At 49.9% G+C, this 15,114-nt stretch overlaps 7 protein-coding genes across 7 annotated transcripts; 4 read left to right on the top strand and 3 right to left on the bottom strand.

Moving 5' to 3' along the window:
- Positions 1–434: 434 nt before the first annotated feature.
- Positions 435–1,949, top strand: PSA2 (mannose-1-phosphate guanylyltransferase; the record flags this gene model as incomplete). The annotated part of the gene is made up of 3 exons (XM_033573132.1): positions 435–623; positions 684–1,853; positions 1,923–1,949. The coding sequence occupies 3 exons, from the start codon at positions 435–437 to the stop codon at positions 1,947–1,949; spliced, it is 1,386 nt and encodes a 461-aa protein (XP_033423684.1).
- A 132-nt stretch (positions 1,950–2,081) lies between these two features.
- On the bottom strand, positions 2,082–3,351 carry ATNIH1004_008523 (uncharacterized protein; the record flags this gene model as incomplete). Its single annotated transcript, XM_033573131.1, has 3 exons — positions 2,082–2,088; positions 2,387–3,114; positions 3,190–3,351. The coding sequence occupies 3 exons, from the start codon at positions 3,349–3,351 to the stop codon at positions 2,082–2,084; spliced, it is 897 nt and encodes a 298-aa protein (XP_033423683.1).
- Positions 3,352–4,152: 801 nt separating this feature from the next.
- On the top strand, positions 4,153–7,191 carry ATNIH1004_008522 (putative oxidoreductase, FAD-binding; the record flags this gene model as incomplete). Its single annotated transcript, XM_033573130.1, has 4 exons — positions 4,153–4,318; positions 4,461–4,480; positions 5,588–5,764; positions 5,821–7,191. The coding sequence occupies 4 exons, from the start codon at positions 4,153–4,155 to the stop codon at positions 7,189–7,191; spliced, it is 1,734 nt and encodes a 577-aa protein (XP_033423682.1).
- Positions 7,192–7,488: 297 nt separating this feature from the next.
- Positions 7,489–8,328, top strand: ATNIH1004_008521 (uncharacterized protein; the record flags this gene model as incomplete). The annotated part of the gene is made up of 3 exons (XM_033573129.1): positions 7,489–7,504; positions 7,605–7,955; positions 8,051–8,328. The coding sequence occupies 3 exons, from the start codon at positions 7,489–7,491 to the stop codon at positions 8,326–8,328; spliced, it is 645 nt and encodes a 214-aa protein (XP_033423681.1).
- Positions 8,329–8,510: 182 nt separating this feature from the next.
- Positions 8,511–11,340, bottom strand: CTR86_2 (Ataxin-10 homo-association domain-containing protein; the record flags this gene model as incomplete). The annotated part of the gene is made up of 2 exons (XM_033573128.1): positions 8,511–11,064; positions 11,153–11,340. 2 exons carry the CDS (start codon positions 11,338–11,340, stop codon positions 8,511–8,513), a joined length of 2,742 nt encoding a protein of 913 aa, XP_033423680.1.
- Positions 11,341–11,595: 255 nt separating this feature from the next.
- CTR86_1 (copper transport protein) lies at positions 11,596–12,428 on the bottom strand (the record flags this gene model as incomplete). Its single annotated transcript, XM_033573127.1, has 2 exons — positions 11,596–12,212; positions 12,281–12,428. The coding sequence occupies 2 exons, from the start codon at positions 12,426–12,428 to the stop codon at positions 11,596–11,598; spliced, it is 765 nt and encodes a 254-aa protein (XP_033423679.1).
- A 1,096-nt stretch (positions 12,429–13,524) lies between these two features.
- Positions 13,525–15,090, top strand: ATNIH1004_008518 (putative transcription factor Rap1; the record flags this gene model as incomplete). The annotated part of the gene is made up of 4 exons (XM_033573126.1): positions 13,525–13,653; positions 13,707–13,792; positions 13,866–14,106; positions 14,179–15,090. The coding sequence occupies 4 exons, from the start codon at positions 13,525–13,527 to the stop codon at positions 15,088–15,090; spliced, it is 1,368 nt and encodes a 455-aa protein (XP_033423678.1).
- Between the last annotated feature and the right edge of the window lie 24 nt (positions 15,091–15,114).

Genomic DNA, 15,114 nt, shown 5'->3' with positions numbered 1-15,114 from the left:
TGAGACTGTGGAAGGTAAGGAAGGTAAGAGGGAAAAGAGAAGAATAAGAAGTGAATGACGATGGAAGTGGAAGTGAATAACAATGCAGAAAATATTTATAGCTAGGACCCCCAGCGACAGTTGAAGCAAACGAAGCCATGATTGTGAATGAAGACAGAGCAGGACAGACATGCGTATAGAATGGGTGTAAAAGCTGTGAGGGTTGTACAGATTATTGGGATAATTTGGCCAGGGCAGCAAGTGATCCATCAGTTAAGGACAAACATTATTTTAATCTTCTTTAATTATTAGATCGTAATAATTATTATCATTTTTGGACTCATCGTAGATAGCATCAGTAGAATCAGAAGAAATAGAGAACTCTGTATACTCCGTACTGTAGATCACAAAGCGGTGAACCATGGCTGTAAACTGACGCTAAACATCCAACAGAGATGCCACTGGGCCTCTTCCCCTTCTCCTTTTCCTCTCCCTCCAGTCCCTTTTGGTTCCTCACCTCCCTCGAGATGCTTCAAGTGCCAGTGCGAGAACATACCAACGTGGCTTCCACCAAGGCCGTCATCCTTGTCGGAGGTCCCTCCAGAGGAACTCGCTTTCGCCCTCTGTCCCTCGATGTGCCCAAGGTAGACCCCTCACTCTATGGCCATAATTAACATAGCATCACTGACGGTCTCTCTCTGTAGCCTCTATTCGAAGTCGCCGGTCATCCCATCATCCACCACGGCCTCAAGGCACTGGCGAAGATCCCCGATATTCGAGAAGTGATCCTGGTCGGCTACTACGACGAGAGCGTCTTCCGCGACTTCATTAAGGACTCATCCAAGGAATTCCCACAATTCCGCATCCAGTACCTGCGTGAATACACCTCCTTGGGCACCGCAGGGGGTCTATACCATTTCCGCGATGCCATTCTCAAGGGCAAGCCGGAGCGCATCTTCGTGCTCAACGCCGACGTCTGCTGCTCCTTCCCACTGGGGGAAATGCTGAAGCTATTCGAAGAGAAGGACGCCGAGGCCGTCATCCTAGGCACGCGCGTGCACAACGACGCCGCCACCAATTTCGGCTGCATCGTGTCCGACTCCCACACCAAGCGCGTCCTGCACTACGTCGAGAAACCCGAGTCGCACATCTCCAACCTCATCAACTGCGGCGTCTACCTGTTCGCCACCGAGTGCATCTTTCCCTCCATCCGCAGCGCCATCAAGCGTCGCACCACCCGCCCGCGGCTCGTCTCCTATCCGTCCTCTGAGAACCTAGAGTCTTTCGTCGCCCCCACCGACGATGACTCCGAAAGAAACGAGGCGCTACGCCTCGAACAGGACATCCTGTCAGACCTGGCCGACAGTAACCGATTCTTCGTACACGAGACCAAGGACTTCTGGCGCCAGATCAAAACCGCCGGGTCCGCGGTGCCCGCCAACGCCCTGTACCTACAAAAGGCGTTCCAGGCGCAGTCGGACGAACTCACTCCTCCCTCCGCCACCATCGTACCCCCCGTGTACATCCACCCCTCAGCTAGCGTGGACCCCACCGCCAAGCTGGGCCCCAACGTCTCCATCGGACCGCGTGTGGTCGTGGGCGCCGGCGCTCGCGTCAAGGACTCCATCGTTTTGGAAGACACTGAGATCAAGCACGACGCCTGTGTCATGCATTCCATAATCGGCTGGAGTAGTCGTGTGGGCGCCTGGGCCCGCGTCGAAGGTACCCCGATCCCGGCCAACAGCCACTCGACCAGCATCGTCAAACACGGCATCAAGGTGCAGAGCATCACCATCCTAGGCAAGGAGTGTAGCGTTGGCGACGAGGTGCGTATTCAAAACTGTGTGTGTCTGCCATTTAAGGAACTCAAGAGAGTATGTTCCCCCCCCCCCCCCCCTCTCTCTTTCCCAGGCTATATTGATAACGGTAACTAACGAATCCAGGATGTTGCCAATGAGGTGATCATGTAGAGTTGGAATAATTGGGTCATTTTGGTTACATATCATATTCATCATATCAGTCACGATTCAAGATCTACTCAGTTCAGTTGGTGGAAATTAATACACGGGCACTCTTCGTCTTTCGTCTATATTCAGCAATCATTACAAGCTAGCAGAGTCATTAGCATTAGCCGATAGTAAAAACAAGTGCATATCCATTTAATTCCCACTTAACTGGACATGGAATTATTAACAACAAAAAAAAATAAACTCGCTAGATAAATACGCCCAACACCCTTCCACAATATAGACCCATTTCCGAGTACACAAAGACCAGAATTCAAAGATCTAAAGTTCGTAACTCATCAGATTCAACGTTGACAGTGTCAACCCAGACCAGCAATACTATCCAGTCTATCCACCAACAAATTACAACCCTCGCCGTTTCAAGGTAAATGATAATTTACCTATACGCCGCAGGGTCATAGTCCGTTTGCTCCGCGGGATGATTGTAACCACCATACCCACTAAATCGTACACGAGGAGTCCGACGCTGGCTAAGGGCCGGAGCGGTATCGGAATACTCCTGTGCATCATCGACATGATAATGCTCCAGGGAGGAGTTAGCCCCGTACACGGGCGGGGGCATCCTCTGGGTATTCGTGTTCGTATTCGACATAGTCGGATCCGGGATGTTATTATAATACTCGTCCTCCGACGGCTGGTGCTGGTGGCGACGGAAGAGTGGATGTTGGTCTTCTTCAGGGACGTATGGACCGTAGGGACCCACGCTGCCGGACATGACGCTGCTACTACGGTCGTGCATCTTGTAGTTGTTCAGGTGCGTGCTGCTGGCCATGGGATCGTACGTGCCCAATCTGGTTTGACGTCTGCGGACGATGACATCAAGAGTCAACCCGAATAAGTGGGATGCCACGCTGAGTACCGTGAAACTGAACAGAGCTTTGTAGAGACGACAGACGTTGATCCCCGTCGATGTGCCCCAGTAGGTGGCGTTGCAGGTTGTCAAGATGGTGTGCGACATACTCCAGCTCATGAGCCCGAGGGAGATGAGCCAGAGTAGCAGGAGGATGGAGTGGGTGGTCGCTGACAGTAATGGGGAAAGGCCATAGCAACAATGGGTGATGGTGGTTAGGACGAAATTAATCAGAGAGAGAAGCGACGAGATAAGGAGCTACACGAATCATTCCATGGTTAGCGGGATGGTCCTCTTTTCCCGGAGAGATGGGTGGTAAGCTCCGCGACTCACCACTAAGAAGGCCCAAGGAAGTTTGTAGTGGTCTTTGGAGAGATTGGAGATGAAGACGGCCAGGATGCTTGCGACAACGAGTGCGGACAGTAGGTTCAGACCCCGAATGATATGGAACGGCACTGGAGGATATGCTGATGGTTTCACTGACTTGGGTCGCATGATGACTATTGAAATGAAACTAATTATCCCAGTGGCTGGTGGAGAAGAACCAAATATCCGCCCAAAACTGAACAGGATAACCCAGATAAGATACCTTTGGGCCTACAGTGAGAACAGCAAAAAGGGTCGATGAAGGTGAAAATAAAGAAACAAGGCTGATGAGAAAACAAGAAGCAATAAGAAAGCACCAACGTTAATGGGATGGATCGTGCGACATGCAGTGCCCCCTTGGCTGATCTTGACTCCACTGCGGGTGTTGCTAAAGAAAGAAGCCAGTTAAACTAGCGGATAGTCAAATGTGATGACGACGACGATGCCCTGGTAACCGAAGGACGAGACACTCCCGTTTGGGTTTATAGGTCCATTTGGAAATACGAACAGTCCATCACATCGAAGCCAACAGGCAGTCATCCACCGTAAAATCAGCCATTATGAGATGTCAACAGTTGGCCCTTTTGGGAATAGCCCCCACGTGCCTCTTACCTGAAGTGTTGTTTAAGTGCCTGCCTCAGGTATAAGCAGGAAGGCAACCATAAATGTGCCTATAGATACAGATATAGGTATAGGTATAGTATTGCGATCTAGATATAACAGGATGGAGTGATCAAAACCTCAGGAGTTCTGGTTTGTAGTCTCGGCATATTTTACAATTCGCATTCCTGACAATGAAAAGTTCTCCAAAATTCAAAATCATACTCTACTACATCCCCATCTTTCATTCATTTCCTTCCCCCCGGTTCATCTCTCACCCCCCAGTCAGCCCCTCAGAATCCAAATTGAAGGTCCCCTGGTCGCAATACAATGGCCCCTTCCACATATATCGTAGCATCTGAATATACTAGCCCCAGCATGCCGCAGCCGGCTGGTCCAAAACTGGCAAGGTTTACCTATCAAAACATATACGGGCGGGACATTTGGCCGGAAATCCCTAGTGACTTGATGGTGCAGGATGAGTACTTGGGCGCAGGTGCGAGGGGAACTCCCTATACATGAGTTGCCATCTATCTCTGTTAATGGAGACAACTGGCTCTAGTTTTGTCGCTGACGCTTCTCTTGATCTGACTAGAGAGATTGACTATTATAGTGTAACATTGACCTCCTTGTCCCAGCTAACGATACCAGCCCCGAGGTATTGCAGATTAACATCGAAACTGAGAACGGCAACGCTGCTTGCGCTAATAAACATGCCATTTGAAGTTGATCCCGCCGAGTTAATGGGGAAGACTGTGTTGGCTGTACCGAGATATTGCCAGAAAAGGAAGTGGACGCAAGATCGATCGTGGGTGAACGATTGCGTGGAAGAGAATGAGAAGAGTGTTTGGTGATCATTAATCCTGTGGACGATATATGTGGTCCAAACCCGCGACCTGCTAATAGCCATATTGGAATAATCACCTCATTGACAAACCTTGGGTGTACCTAGCAGCCCTGGTAACTGGGAACTAATAAGTATAGTTCTATCCATAGATTATATAATGGCAGTTTCACCTATAGTTCAAATGACACTCTTCAAATGCCACTCCACAGTACACAGGTTAGCTATAGAGCCCGGTCGAGGCCGACAAAATTATATTCACACCCTTCCATATAATGGTCCTATTACCCTCGATATAGTAAGATGAACCTAGCAATAAAGGCCCGCACGGATAAAGCGTTAGAGTTACATTTACTGGTATCAGGATAAAGCGTTTGTGGCCACATCCAAGAGAATCGCAATACCTATAGCAGCCTTTCCATGCCTGATGATACATCCTTCGAACCTGGTCAATCTGGACTGCAGTTATCAAGATCTGAGAATCTTTAGTTAATTCCGAAATGCTGACAAATCTGCCACCCTAACTAACTTCTTACCCCGCCAGTGGTTCATATCTGTGACTAATTGCCGTTAAAAGTGACGATGATGCTATATCACGGGAGAGCTTCTATATATCTGGAATCTATGCCACTGTCCCCTTTTCCCTTTCATCCCAGAAGTATCAGTCCATAGCCCACCATGACATCTATCATCACAGGTCCCATCACTTGGCATGATGGCGAAAAGAAGATGCATAGCTTGCTTCAAGTCCCCCATCGGGATAATCCCACTAATCCAATTTTAACCCCCAGGATAAGTTTGTATCTGAAATCCTTTCCCTTGATAGCCATAGGCTCAATAGATCGGGAGGGAAGACCCTGGTCAACACTCTGGGGTGGGAAGGCAGGCTTTGCGACCGTAACGGCTCGGAATACCTTCCAGGTCGACACCCCTGTCGATAGCAAATATGATCCCCTGGCAGAAATATTGCTGAACGGGTCAACGGATGAAAGATTGCTCTCTGGCTTGGTGATTGACTTGGAGACTCGTCGACGGGGAAAACTTCACGGCAGACGAATTGCTGGATCTGTTAGCCCCGTGGGCAAGGGCATTACAGATGTAAGTCCTGTAGGATTTGCACACATGACCGTCCACATTGACGCGAGTTTAGGTAGTCATTTGGAATTCCCAGGACCGTGGTCCTTCGTCTGCTGACATCTGCAGGAAACTGTCCCAAATACCTGAACGCACGACAGATCATATCAGCTTGGCCGGAACCGCGACTGGTTTCCGACTCTCCCCAGCTACCACCAAAAGCCCTCCGCTTTCTTGATCGAGTCGACACTCTGTTCATTTCATCCCGGAATGGAAAGGTCGACATGGATACAAATATCCGTGGCGGACCGCCTGGCTTTGTCCGGGTTGTCTCCAACGAGCCCAGTGGCACTGTATTCGTTTATCCGGAATATTCAGGGAATCGGCTATATCAGACCTTGGGGAATCTTCAAATGACCCCCCTGGCTGGATTCGTCTTCCCAGATTTCGAAACAGGCAATGTGCTTTTTGCTACTGGCCGCACAGAAATCCTGGTTGGCAAAAATGCGGCTGCCGTTCTTCCACGATCGAACCTCGCCGTGCGAGTAACCGTGGCTGCCGCTCGATATGTTCAGAATGCCTTAGCATTCCGAGGAACTGCAGCAAGTCTCTCCCCGTACAACCCGAGGGTACGATACCTAGCCACAGAAAAGGCCATCCCGGTGGCGATGGACGTTGGACAATCCGTAACAGCCACCATGGTTCGAAAGGAAATCATTACTCCCAACATTGGCCGATTCCGCTTTCGCATATCAGACCCCAAACGGATCGGACCGTGGACCCCTGGTCAATACGCCACGTTTTCCTTCCAGGGAGAATTGGACATTGGTTATCGCCACATGCAGGACGACGACCCATCGAGTCTCAACGACGACTATGTCCGGACGTTCACGATCTCATCGTATCCAGGCAAGAGTCTTCCAGTTGATGAATTCGAGGTTACAGCCCGCAAGAATGGCAGTGTTACCAATTACCTCTTCCGCATCAACGAACGAGCCGGACTGGAAGTTCCCTTGAAGGGCTTCGGCGGCGACTTCGTACTCAACGACAAACACGCACACGACATTTTACCTTTCATCGCCGGCGGGATTGGGATCACTCCCGTCCTGGCACAGATACCAGGCATCGAGATCAAGCATCTGCGACTATTCTGGTCCATGCATATTAGCGACCTCGGATTGGTCGTGGATACCTTCCATCGGTTTCCTCAGTTACCTTCGTGCACGAGTCTTTTCCTCACGGGACCTGACTCGCATGATGAAGACAAGATGAGCTATCTGGACGTAGTGAAAGTGACCGCAGCGCGCGTGGAGCGTCGTAGGATGGACGCTGCTGACCTGAACTTGTCGTTGGCAGACGTGTGGTACTTCTGTGGTAGTCCGCTTCTAAAAAGTTCGGTGATGGACTGGCTATCTGGGAAGACCGTAGTATATGAAGACTTCAACTATTGACTTTTGATTGTTGTGATCAGTACTATATTTCTGAATAGTAATGGCCATGACGGAATTGTTAGAGCTCGCGGCGCACTACAGGTTATCGTCGATAACGCAACCGAGACCGAGAACGCGTCTCCGCTGCTGCCTCACTTCATCCTCTCATAAGACCTTCCCTCATACTCATCTACAGCCCAACATTAATCTTTCACATTTGAAATAACTAAATCCTCGAATATCTGAACCCACAAACAAAAGAGAAACCCTCTTCACCAATCTCCAGCGGGCTTACCCCGCTATCTAATCCACCCCAAAATGTCCACCTACGAAGGTAAGCTTTCTTCCCAGCCCTCAAAGCCTAAAGGAAAAAAAAAAAAAAAACCCTTAGGAGTTTATATAACCCAACTCACAAGTATATATTTATACTATAGTCGAACATAATACCACCGACCCCTCTATACCAAATCCAACCGCCCGTCGTCGCCGACCCGACCTCTCCACCTTCTTCGCGACCCTCTCAGAAATCAGTCCGGATGAATCCCGCTCGAGACCGCACGCGGTGCCTGTTCCGCACGATATCAGCGCGGCATTTTACTCCCTAGCCGAGGCATTGGAGGTAATGCGTCGAGAAGCCCCGGGTGCGGAGAGCACTGCTCCTACTACCACCGACAATGACGACAGCGAAAATCCCGATCTCCTGACACAGATGATTCGGACGTTGCTGAATGAAGCGGAAATGCCCCCGAAGGAGGTGGAAGGGGTGAGTGAGGAGTTTTGTGATGGTATGCTTTCTCTATCCCTTTCTTTCTGTTTTCACTGTGTTCTTGTTAAGGGGGAAAGGAAGGAATGAAAGAAGAATGAAGGCTAATTTGAATAGTGTTGGATCGCGTCCCTCGATCATCGTTGAAGCCGTCGCAGACCTGTCCCATCTGTAATAATCCATTCTTGGAGGATCAATATCCGCTTGTTGTGCGATTGCCGTGTCATCCTACGCATCTTTTTGATCTGGAGTGTGTGCGTCCTTGGTTGCGTCTGCGAGGAACGTGTCCCCTTGACCGGGCGGATTTCGCCAAGCAGGAACGGGAGAAGGCGGAGGCGAGGAAGAACAAGCCAGTGGAGGATAATGAGGAAGAGTGGGATGGTATGTATGGGTAGGGTGGTCGATTTCTTACGGGCGATGAATGTATTTCAAGATGCTGTGATGAGTTATGCTTGTTGAGTAGGTAGGAGATATGATTGATGACGTGATGTATATGCGATCATTTCTTTGGAGAATTGGAAAAGAGAGAGAGAGATCTACAGTCTAATACACAGTACAATAGGATGAAGTACCCCAATCATTTCTTTTCTTCCTTGGGTCGGATGGCCAGCTTGCCCGTCTTGTCAATCACCGCCTCGAATCCGCTCCTCTCCAACAGTCCTCCGTCGTCCTTAACAACTTCCCGTGCCTCCAGATCTTCCACAAGCCTTTGGTTCTCGCGGTTGCCCTCCAGGAGGAACTTGAGACACATGACAGCGTGCTCCTTGATGTATGGGTTGTGCGCGTCGAAGTTGGTGCACGACAGGATAGTCTCGACACCGCCATATCGACGGATCTGATCTTGGACGTCGGGGCACTTCCAAACGAGGGAGGAGAGAACAAGAACCACTAGCTTCTTGAGATTCCGCCATTCGAATTCCGACGGGTCCTCGGTGATGGGAGGCGACTCGGCCCTGGACCCGGCTCCCGCATCCGCGGGATCCGGGTCACTAGGGTCGTAAGGGCGTTCCACCGCAACTGGCCCCGGAGCCCCGCTATGCTGGGAATCCTTGGAAGGGCTGTTGCTTCGTCCGAATGACATTTGGCTTAACTGGCCCTTCGGAATGCTGGCCTCCAGCTCCTTAATCAACGTTACTAGGTCATAGACAATCTCCCACTTGACTAGCAGATTCTTCCAGTCGTTGTTTTCAGTGAGCACAGCGAAGAACTCGAGGAACTGATAAACCCCTTCGTAGACACGTTCCATATCCCATAAGTTTAGCGGGAAGTCCTCCGGAAGAGCTCTTCCTGCGCGGATCTGCCCCTGGAGGTAGATCAAAGCGCAGGTCTCCGGGATGATATTGCCACGGAAGATGGTGAAGATGTAGCGCACCGTTAGAATGTCAACTCTCGAGAGTGGCGCGGGGTTCTTGGTTGTATTGCTTTGTGCTGAGCCGGTAACGGAGGCAGGAGAATATTTGGCTCGGAAAATATGAGTGAGGATTTTGACGACGACTGCCTGCGCCGGTGAGATGATGTCCTTGGGCTGGCCGAAGTCCGAGTAGGCGTGGGACATTAAACCATTTCGCAGCACGGCGTCCATGATCTGCACCATCATTTTGAAGTAGAGCTCGTCGTCAGGCAGGTCCCACGCAGCGATGAAGATCAAAAGTTCCCGAAGGAGATTCCGGCCTGTTTCCTGGGTGAGCAGGATGTGGCAGCGAAGGGATTGCATATTCCTTGATCCCGTCCGCTCACCACCCTTGAGTCCAAAGCTATCTACAATACCGGCCTGGATGATCATCGGAAGGGCCTCTATCTCCGCGGGGCCCAAAACTAACGGAATATCTGTCAGCAAACCACGCTGCTGGTCGCCGGGTCGGCCTCTATAATCGTCATCATCATCTTCATCCTCTTCGTCGTCTTCCTCGTCCTCTTCAATGCTGCCGTCGGCAACAGCGTCCAGGCTACGCGAATCGTCATCGCCGACTGTCCCCGCATCTCCTGTATCATAGTCACCATCACCGTCGCCCAGTTGCGATGACTCTTGCAAACGGGCCATCAGCTCGTCCTTCGCTTCTTGGAGTGTTTCAGCAGCAGACTGCGCAGATCGTGGCATGCTTGTGTCTTCGTCCATGATGGCCGCGTCGCCTCCCGCCAAAGCACCGAATTCGCTGAGATCCGGAAGATCAGACCAGCAAATGCGGGGGAATCCGGCGGTCATAGTGCGATTGATAGAGATGATGGCTTTCTTGCGTGGTGGTTCATCCTCTGGAAGTGCAGGCGGCAGGTCCTTAGCTCTGTCATTCAAGTCTGACCATCCATCCACCTTGGCACCGAGTATGGCGGTAAGAGCTGCGCGAATCTCCTTGACTTGTTCCGGATCTTTGCCCATTTCTTGGATCGCTGTCAGATCGCGGCCCAGGAGCTTTTCCATGTGGTCCTTGATATTGGCAAGTAGCAACATTGCCGCTTCTTCCTTGATCGTCGCAGGCTCTCTCGGAAAGTTGGAAATAGTCTCCAGCAGCAGGTCCTCCGCTGTCTGGTCGTAAAGAGCCCTTATCGGCGGATTGACTATTCGCTCGCCAGTCTTTACAATTGGCGCCACTCCCTCGGGCGGACTACAGGCTGGGTCAAGCGGTTCTTTGGGCTGTATGATTTGTGAATCTCCTGTAGATTGATACCCGAAGAGATCTAACCAGAGGACCATCTTCCGCTGCTCGTTGTGCATAATAAAGTTGTGCATGAATTGGAGACAGGTAATCAACAGTCTCTTGTAAAGGTTGACCACTTTCTGCCAGCGCTCCTCATTTCTCGCATTGGTTTCTCCGTCGAAGCCCCGCGCGGTAACTCTAACACAGGTATCTACCAGCGCCAAGATTCTCTGATCGAACCCCTTCTCTGCCGCCATATTCTGTGCCTTTTTCGTAGTTGCCAGGAGATTTCGGGCAATGGTGCATAAGTCATTTAGGCGTTCAATGTCTTTGACAAGCGAAAAGTAGTTATAGGCGATTAGGTTGGAGGATGAGTGGTCATAGTTTGCGGTCGGGGGACATTTCCAAGCAAATGACTGTGATTCTAAGACCGGGATTGCCTTGGTCAGTACATCGGTAAAGCCTTGCCAAATATCCGGTGACAAGCCCAGGTTATGCCTATCATGAGGGGCATTGTCAGCAAACAAGAACGCGTATTCAGAGCAACGGTGATGTAATAAGAAGCAGTAAAAGACTTTCCACATACCGAACCTCGCTTTCCTGGTGAGTCTTGTACAAAATCGACTTCCCTGCTGACAGCATGTGTTCCAGGCGTTTGTCGTCAATCATGCCGCGAGTCTCATAGTGGCTCAAAGTCCCCGTCAGGATGACCTTCAACATGAGCTCGGCCGGAGTACATTTTGGTTTCGCCTCGGGGGCAGTTCGATCAGCCATCTTGACAGAAGTTGAGGGGTACTTGCAATGCCTGATTGCTGTGCACTGCGACCAGCGAGTTGTTCAAGAAATATTGAAGTTCCGTGGAGACCAGTCGAGAGGAATTTTTCCGGCTCCGAAGGCGGTCCCGCCGGTTGCTCTTTTAGGTAAGACTACTACCATCTATTCCATCTCCCATTCACCATTCCATGAGGTCAATCATTGCCTAGACAACTATTCACATACATTCACAGGTAACCTCTATCTCCAGTAATGCTAACAGACCTTTTTACGCCTCGTGGGAAAATTGAAAACGTGACGCAGATTGTCCCAGAAGCCTAGATCGTAAATATTGTCGATTTCTCTCATACTGCGCACAGGCACCCATCGTTGATCGAGAGCCACTATCTGGAAGTTGTGTGGCTGTCGAATATCGTTGGAATTGTGTGATAAAACACACCCCTCTCTGGGTGCTTCCCCATCGGTGAAGACTATGACCTGGTCGCTACTGACCGGCCAGCATGTTGGCGGGCTTTGATATTCACGCAGTAAGGGTGAGCGATCGTAGATTTCTGCCTTAGTAGATCGGAATACCATCCCATCAGCAACGTCCTCCTTCCAGTCCGACCACTTGGCGCTCTCGTTCGTCGTCATGCCAGCCCAAATGAGGTATGTGTGGTATACAAGAAAGGCCATGGCCAGCGGAGCGGTCATCAGCATTAACAAGCTGATGGCCCCGATGTGAAGGTCGGTCGCGATTACCACGGACCAAATATTCAGAAACGCTACCCAGCTTTGCTGTGTTGGTCGCCAAGGGGAGTCGGTTGGTAGAAGTTCCTCGTAAGTTTGAGAAAGAAGACCGTAGCCAAGGTATGAGCCGTAGATCAGCATAACTGAAAGTGACATCATCAGAGATAAAAAATAGTGGTAGTTTTTCAGACCAACACAGTTCGTTAGCCACACACAATGGTGGTCGTGTCGAGAAACGCATGCTTTGCAGAACCGACAATGCTTGCTTCTTGCCGGCTTGAGGAAGTGGCACGAATCACAATTATGCCCTGGATGGAAAATGACTTTGTCATAGGGATAGCGTCCCATTTCCTCCACATGATTCCCGGGAGTAATGAATGATTTGGTGACAACGCTGGCATACAAGAATACGTAAGGTAAAATTGCAGCAACTGGGATGCAGAATTTATGTACTGTTGCAATCCTCCGCCATGCATTCGGAATAAATATACATTGCCCTGCCACCAGGAGGGCAAGGAAGAAGATCTACGAATTATATCAGCGAAATATGATTGATTGTTTATCATGATAGTACTGACCAGGACAAGAGGGTGGCTCTCATGCAATACATAATTGCCAGACCTATTCCAACAATATGAAATCCGGCCACCCAGTACAAGTGAATCGACGTAGACTATACCATTAGGTACGTATATGCATACGACTCGGTGGAGCAAGCCAATTGGGGTTCTCCTACACAAGCAAATTTATCAGCCTTGGCCATCATCAGTAGTGTCTGTTTCTTCTTCCCTACCGCAGTGCTGGCAGTTTCCCAAACAGGGCAATGAAAGTGAACCCGGAGATGCCCAGTATCACAAGTGCAATGGTCCTTAATTCCCCCATTGCTGGTTCTTGGGTGACAAGAAATCGGGTAATCTCATCAAGCTCTGGACTTACTCCAGGCTCAGACACTGTATGGGGCGCACCCGAGTCCAATGGTGGCGGTGGTGCGAACGCGAAACTAGCGAAACTACAGGCCTGGCATTGTGCCCCTGGAATTATGTCTCTGAAGTGACTAGGGGAAAGGCTCTCTATTATCGAAAGGTTTGCACTGTCCACCAAGCCACTGTGCAGGATGCAGCTCTCCTTTCATTATTTGGCATTACTTGCAGACTTCCACGTGACCTCTCCTTCCCGTCAAAGCATCAAATTACCCGGGTGACCCGTCCGCAGAAGTCAGGTTGATTCAGACAATACGCCAGAGGGTGTTATTGATGACTTTTGGGTCGAGATATCGTCCACATTGAAGAATAATATATAATCCAAAGGCGTTCTAGCCGCTCTGTTGGTCTCTTGTGATTCAAGAATCACAGCTTGACAAGCACGTGACTACGTGTCTTAGGTCACTCATTCAAGGCTTCGTGAAAAGCCTCAAACAGTGAGAATACTATATTCTCAGATGGTCCTACCGTGACGATGACAGAGATGAATGTGGATGGGGCAAGTGGGAGTCCAAACACCGAATCTGGCTCTCTTTTCGAGGGAAAGCAGTTCTGGCTATCAAAACAAATTCCTCAGAGGGAGCGATTCAAAGACATTATTAAGGTATATTTTGCGACTTTCTGAAGTGCTAGCTCTTTGACCTGATTTGAATGTAGGAACATGGTGGCATCATACGACTGTACGAGAAAGACGCAGAGATTAAATTGGTTGATCACGCTAGAAAGAACCTCCCAGCAGACACGTAAGATAGTCTTTCTTCGCAATTTATTTTTCTTCCTAAGTCTGCTTTATACGGATTGCTTACTATGCTCTAGGTTTTCCTACCGCTATGTTGAGAACTCAGTCCGCAAAAAGAGACTAGAAAATCTCGACGACTATAAGGCTGGTCCTTCGGCCACTCGCCCCGTGGGAGCCACTAATATACCGCGTAGAGGACATAAAATCCCTTTTAGTCTGGAAGATGACCAGATACTCTGGGATTGGATGCAACCACACGAAAATAACAAAAGTGCTCCTATTAGTGGTAATAGGTTCTACCAGGAGCTAGCTGAAAAGGTACGGACTGCCCTGCATTCGGTGAGACCACTACTACAAAGTTCGATTCTTACAAGCTTTCTATATACTCAGAATCCTAGACATACTTACCAGTCTTATCGAGATCGGTACTTAAGGAGACTTCGTGGGCGCCCCCGTCCGGGTGGTATGCCACAACCCATATCTTCGACGTCTGCCGCACAGGAAAACAGCCAGGGAGGGACGGTCCCTCCTGCAACTTCTACATCACCGAGGCAGATGGCTACACAAGACACCGGCACGCCAGTTCAGATGACAGATGACAGAAAGAGGAAACGCACTCCGGTCTCTGAAACTTCAGAAACTACCTCGGGCGTAGATAGCCCTAATCCCAAAAAGAGAGCAGCAGTAAGTTTCGTGGAGAATACACGTCAAGCTGAGCCTCGCCGAGGTGAAGGATCCCCAAACCTTCGAGTCTCTTCACCAGAAGTCATAACCCCAACTTTCAGCGAGTCACATGCTATGGAAAACCTCAATGAGGACAATACGAAAGAAGTTGAAGAAACACCGAGATCTCAAGGCCCTGTAGAAGAACTGAAACCTATTGACCCCTTGTTTTTAGAGCTACCTTTCTTGCCCTCAAGCTCGGAAACTCCGGAAACTCTGGACAGCCCAGGACGCACCGAAGGTTCCGAGCAGGACATCGATGTCTGGATTGACCGTCGTCTTCAACCTGGCAAAGTAGAAGAGGAACTAGTGATTGAAGCCTTGCGTTGCACCAGCATGGACCCACACCTAGCCGATAAGGTCCTAAAATACTTGGTTTCAGGAAAAAGCATCCCAGATGATATGGCCGGCGTATGGACCGCCGAGGATGATCGATGTATCGAGGGGAAAGACACCAGGGGTATCGAAAGGGTTTTGAGCAAGCACGGTTCAGAATACTTCAATGCACGCTGGGAATATCTCGGAATGGCAAGATCGGCTGGATTGGAAAAGGGTCAGGAAGAAACTACAGACCTTTGAGATCAGCAATTATGCATGTATTCC

The sequence above is a fragment of the Aspergillus tanneri genome (genome assembly GCF_003426965.1).
Source record: "Aspergillus tanneri strain NIH1004 chromosome Unknown AapTan_6_pilon_pilon_pilon, whole genome shotgun sequence".
Lineage (NCBI taxonomy): Eukaryota > Fungi > Ascomycota > Eurotiomycetes > Eurotiales > Aspergillaceae > Aspergillus > Aspergillus tanneri.
The sequence above is the reverse complement of the archived record's forward strand: the minus strand, read 5'-3'. Positions and strand labels throughout refer to the sequence as shown.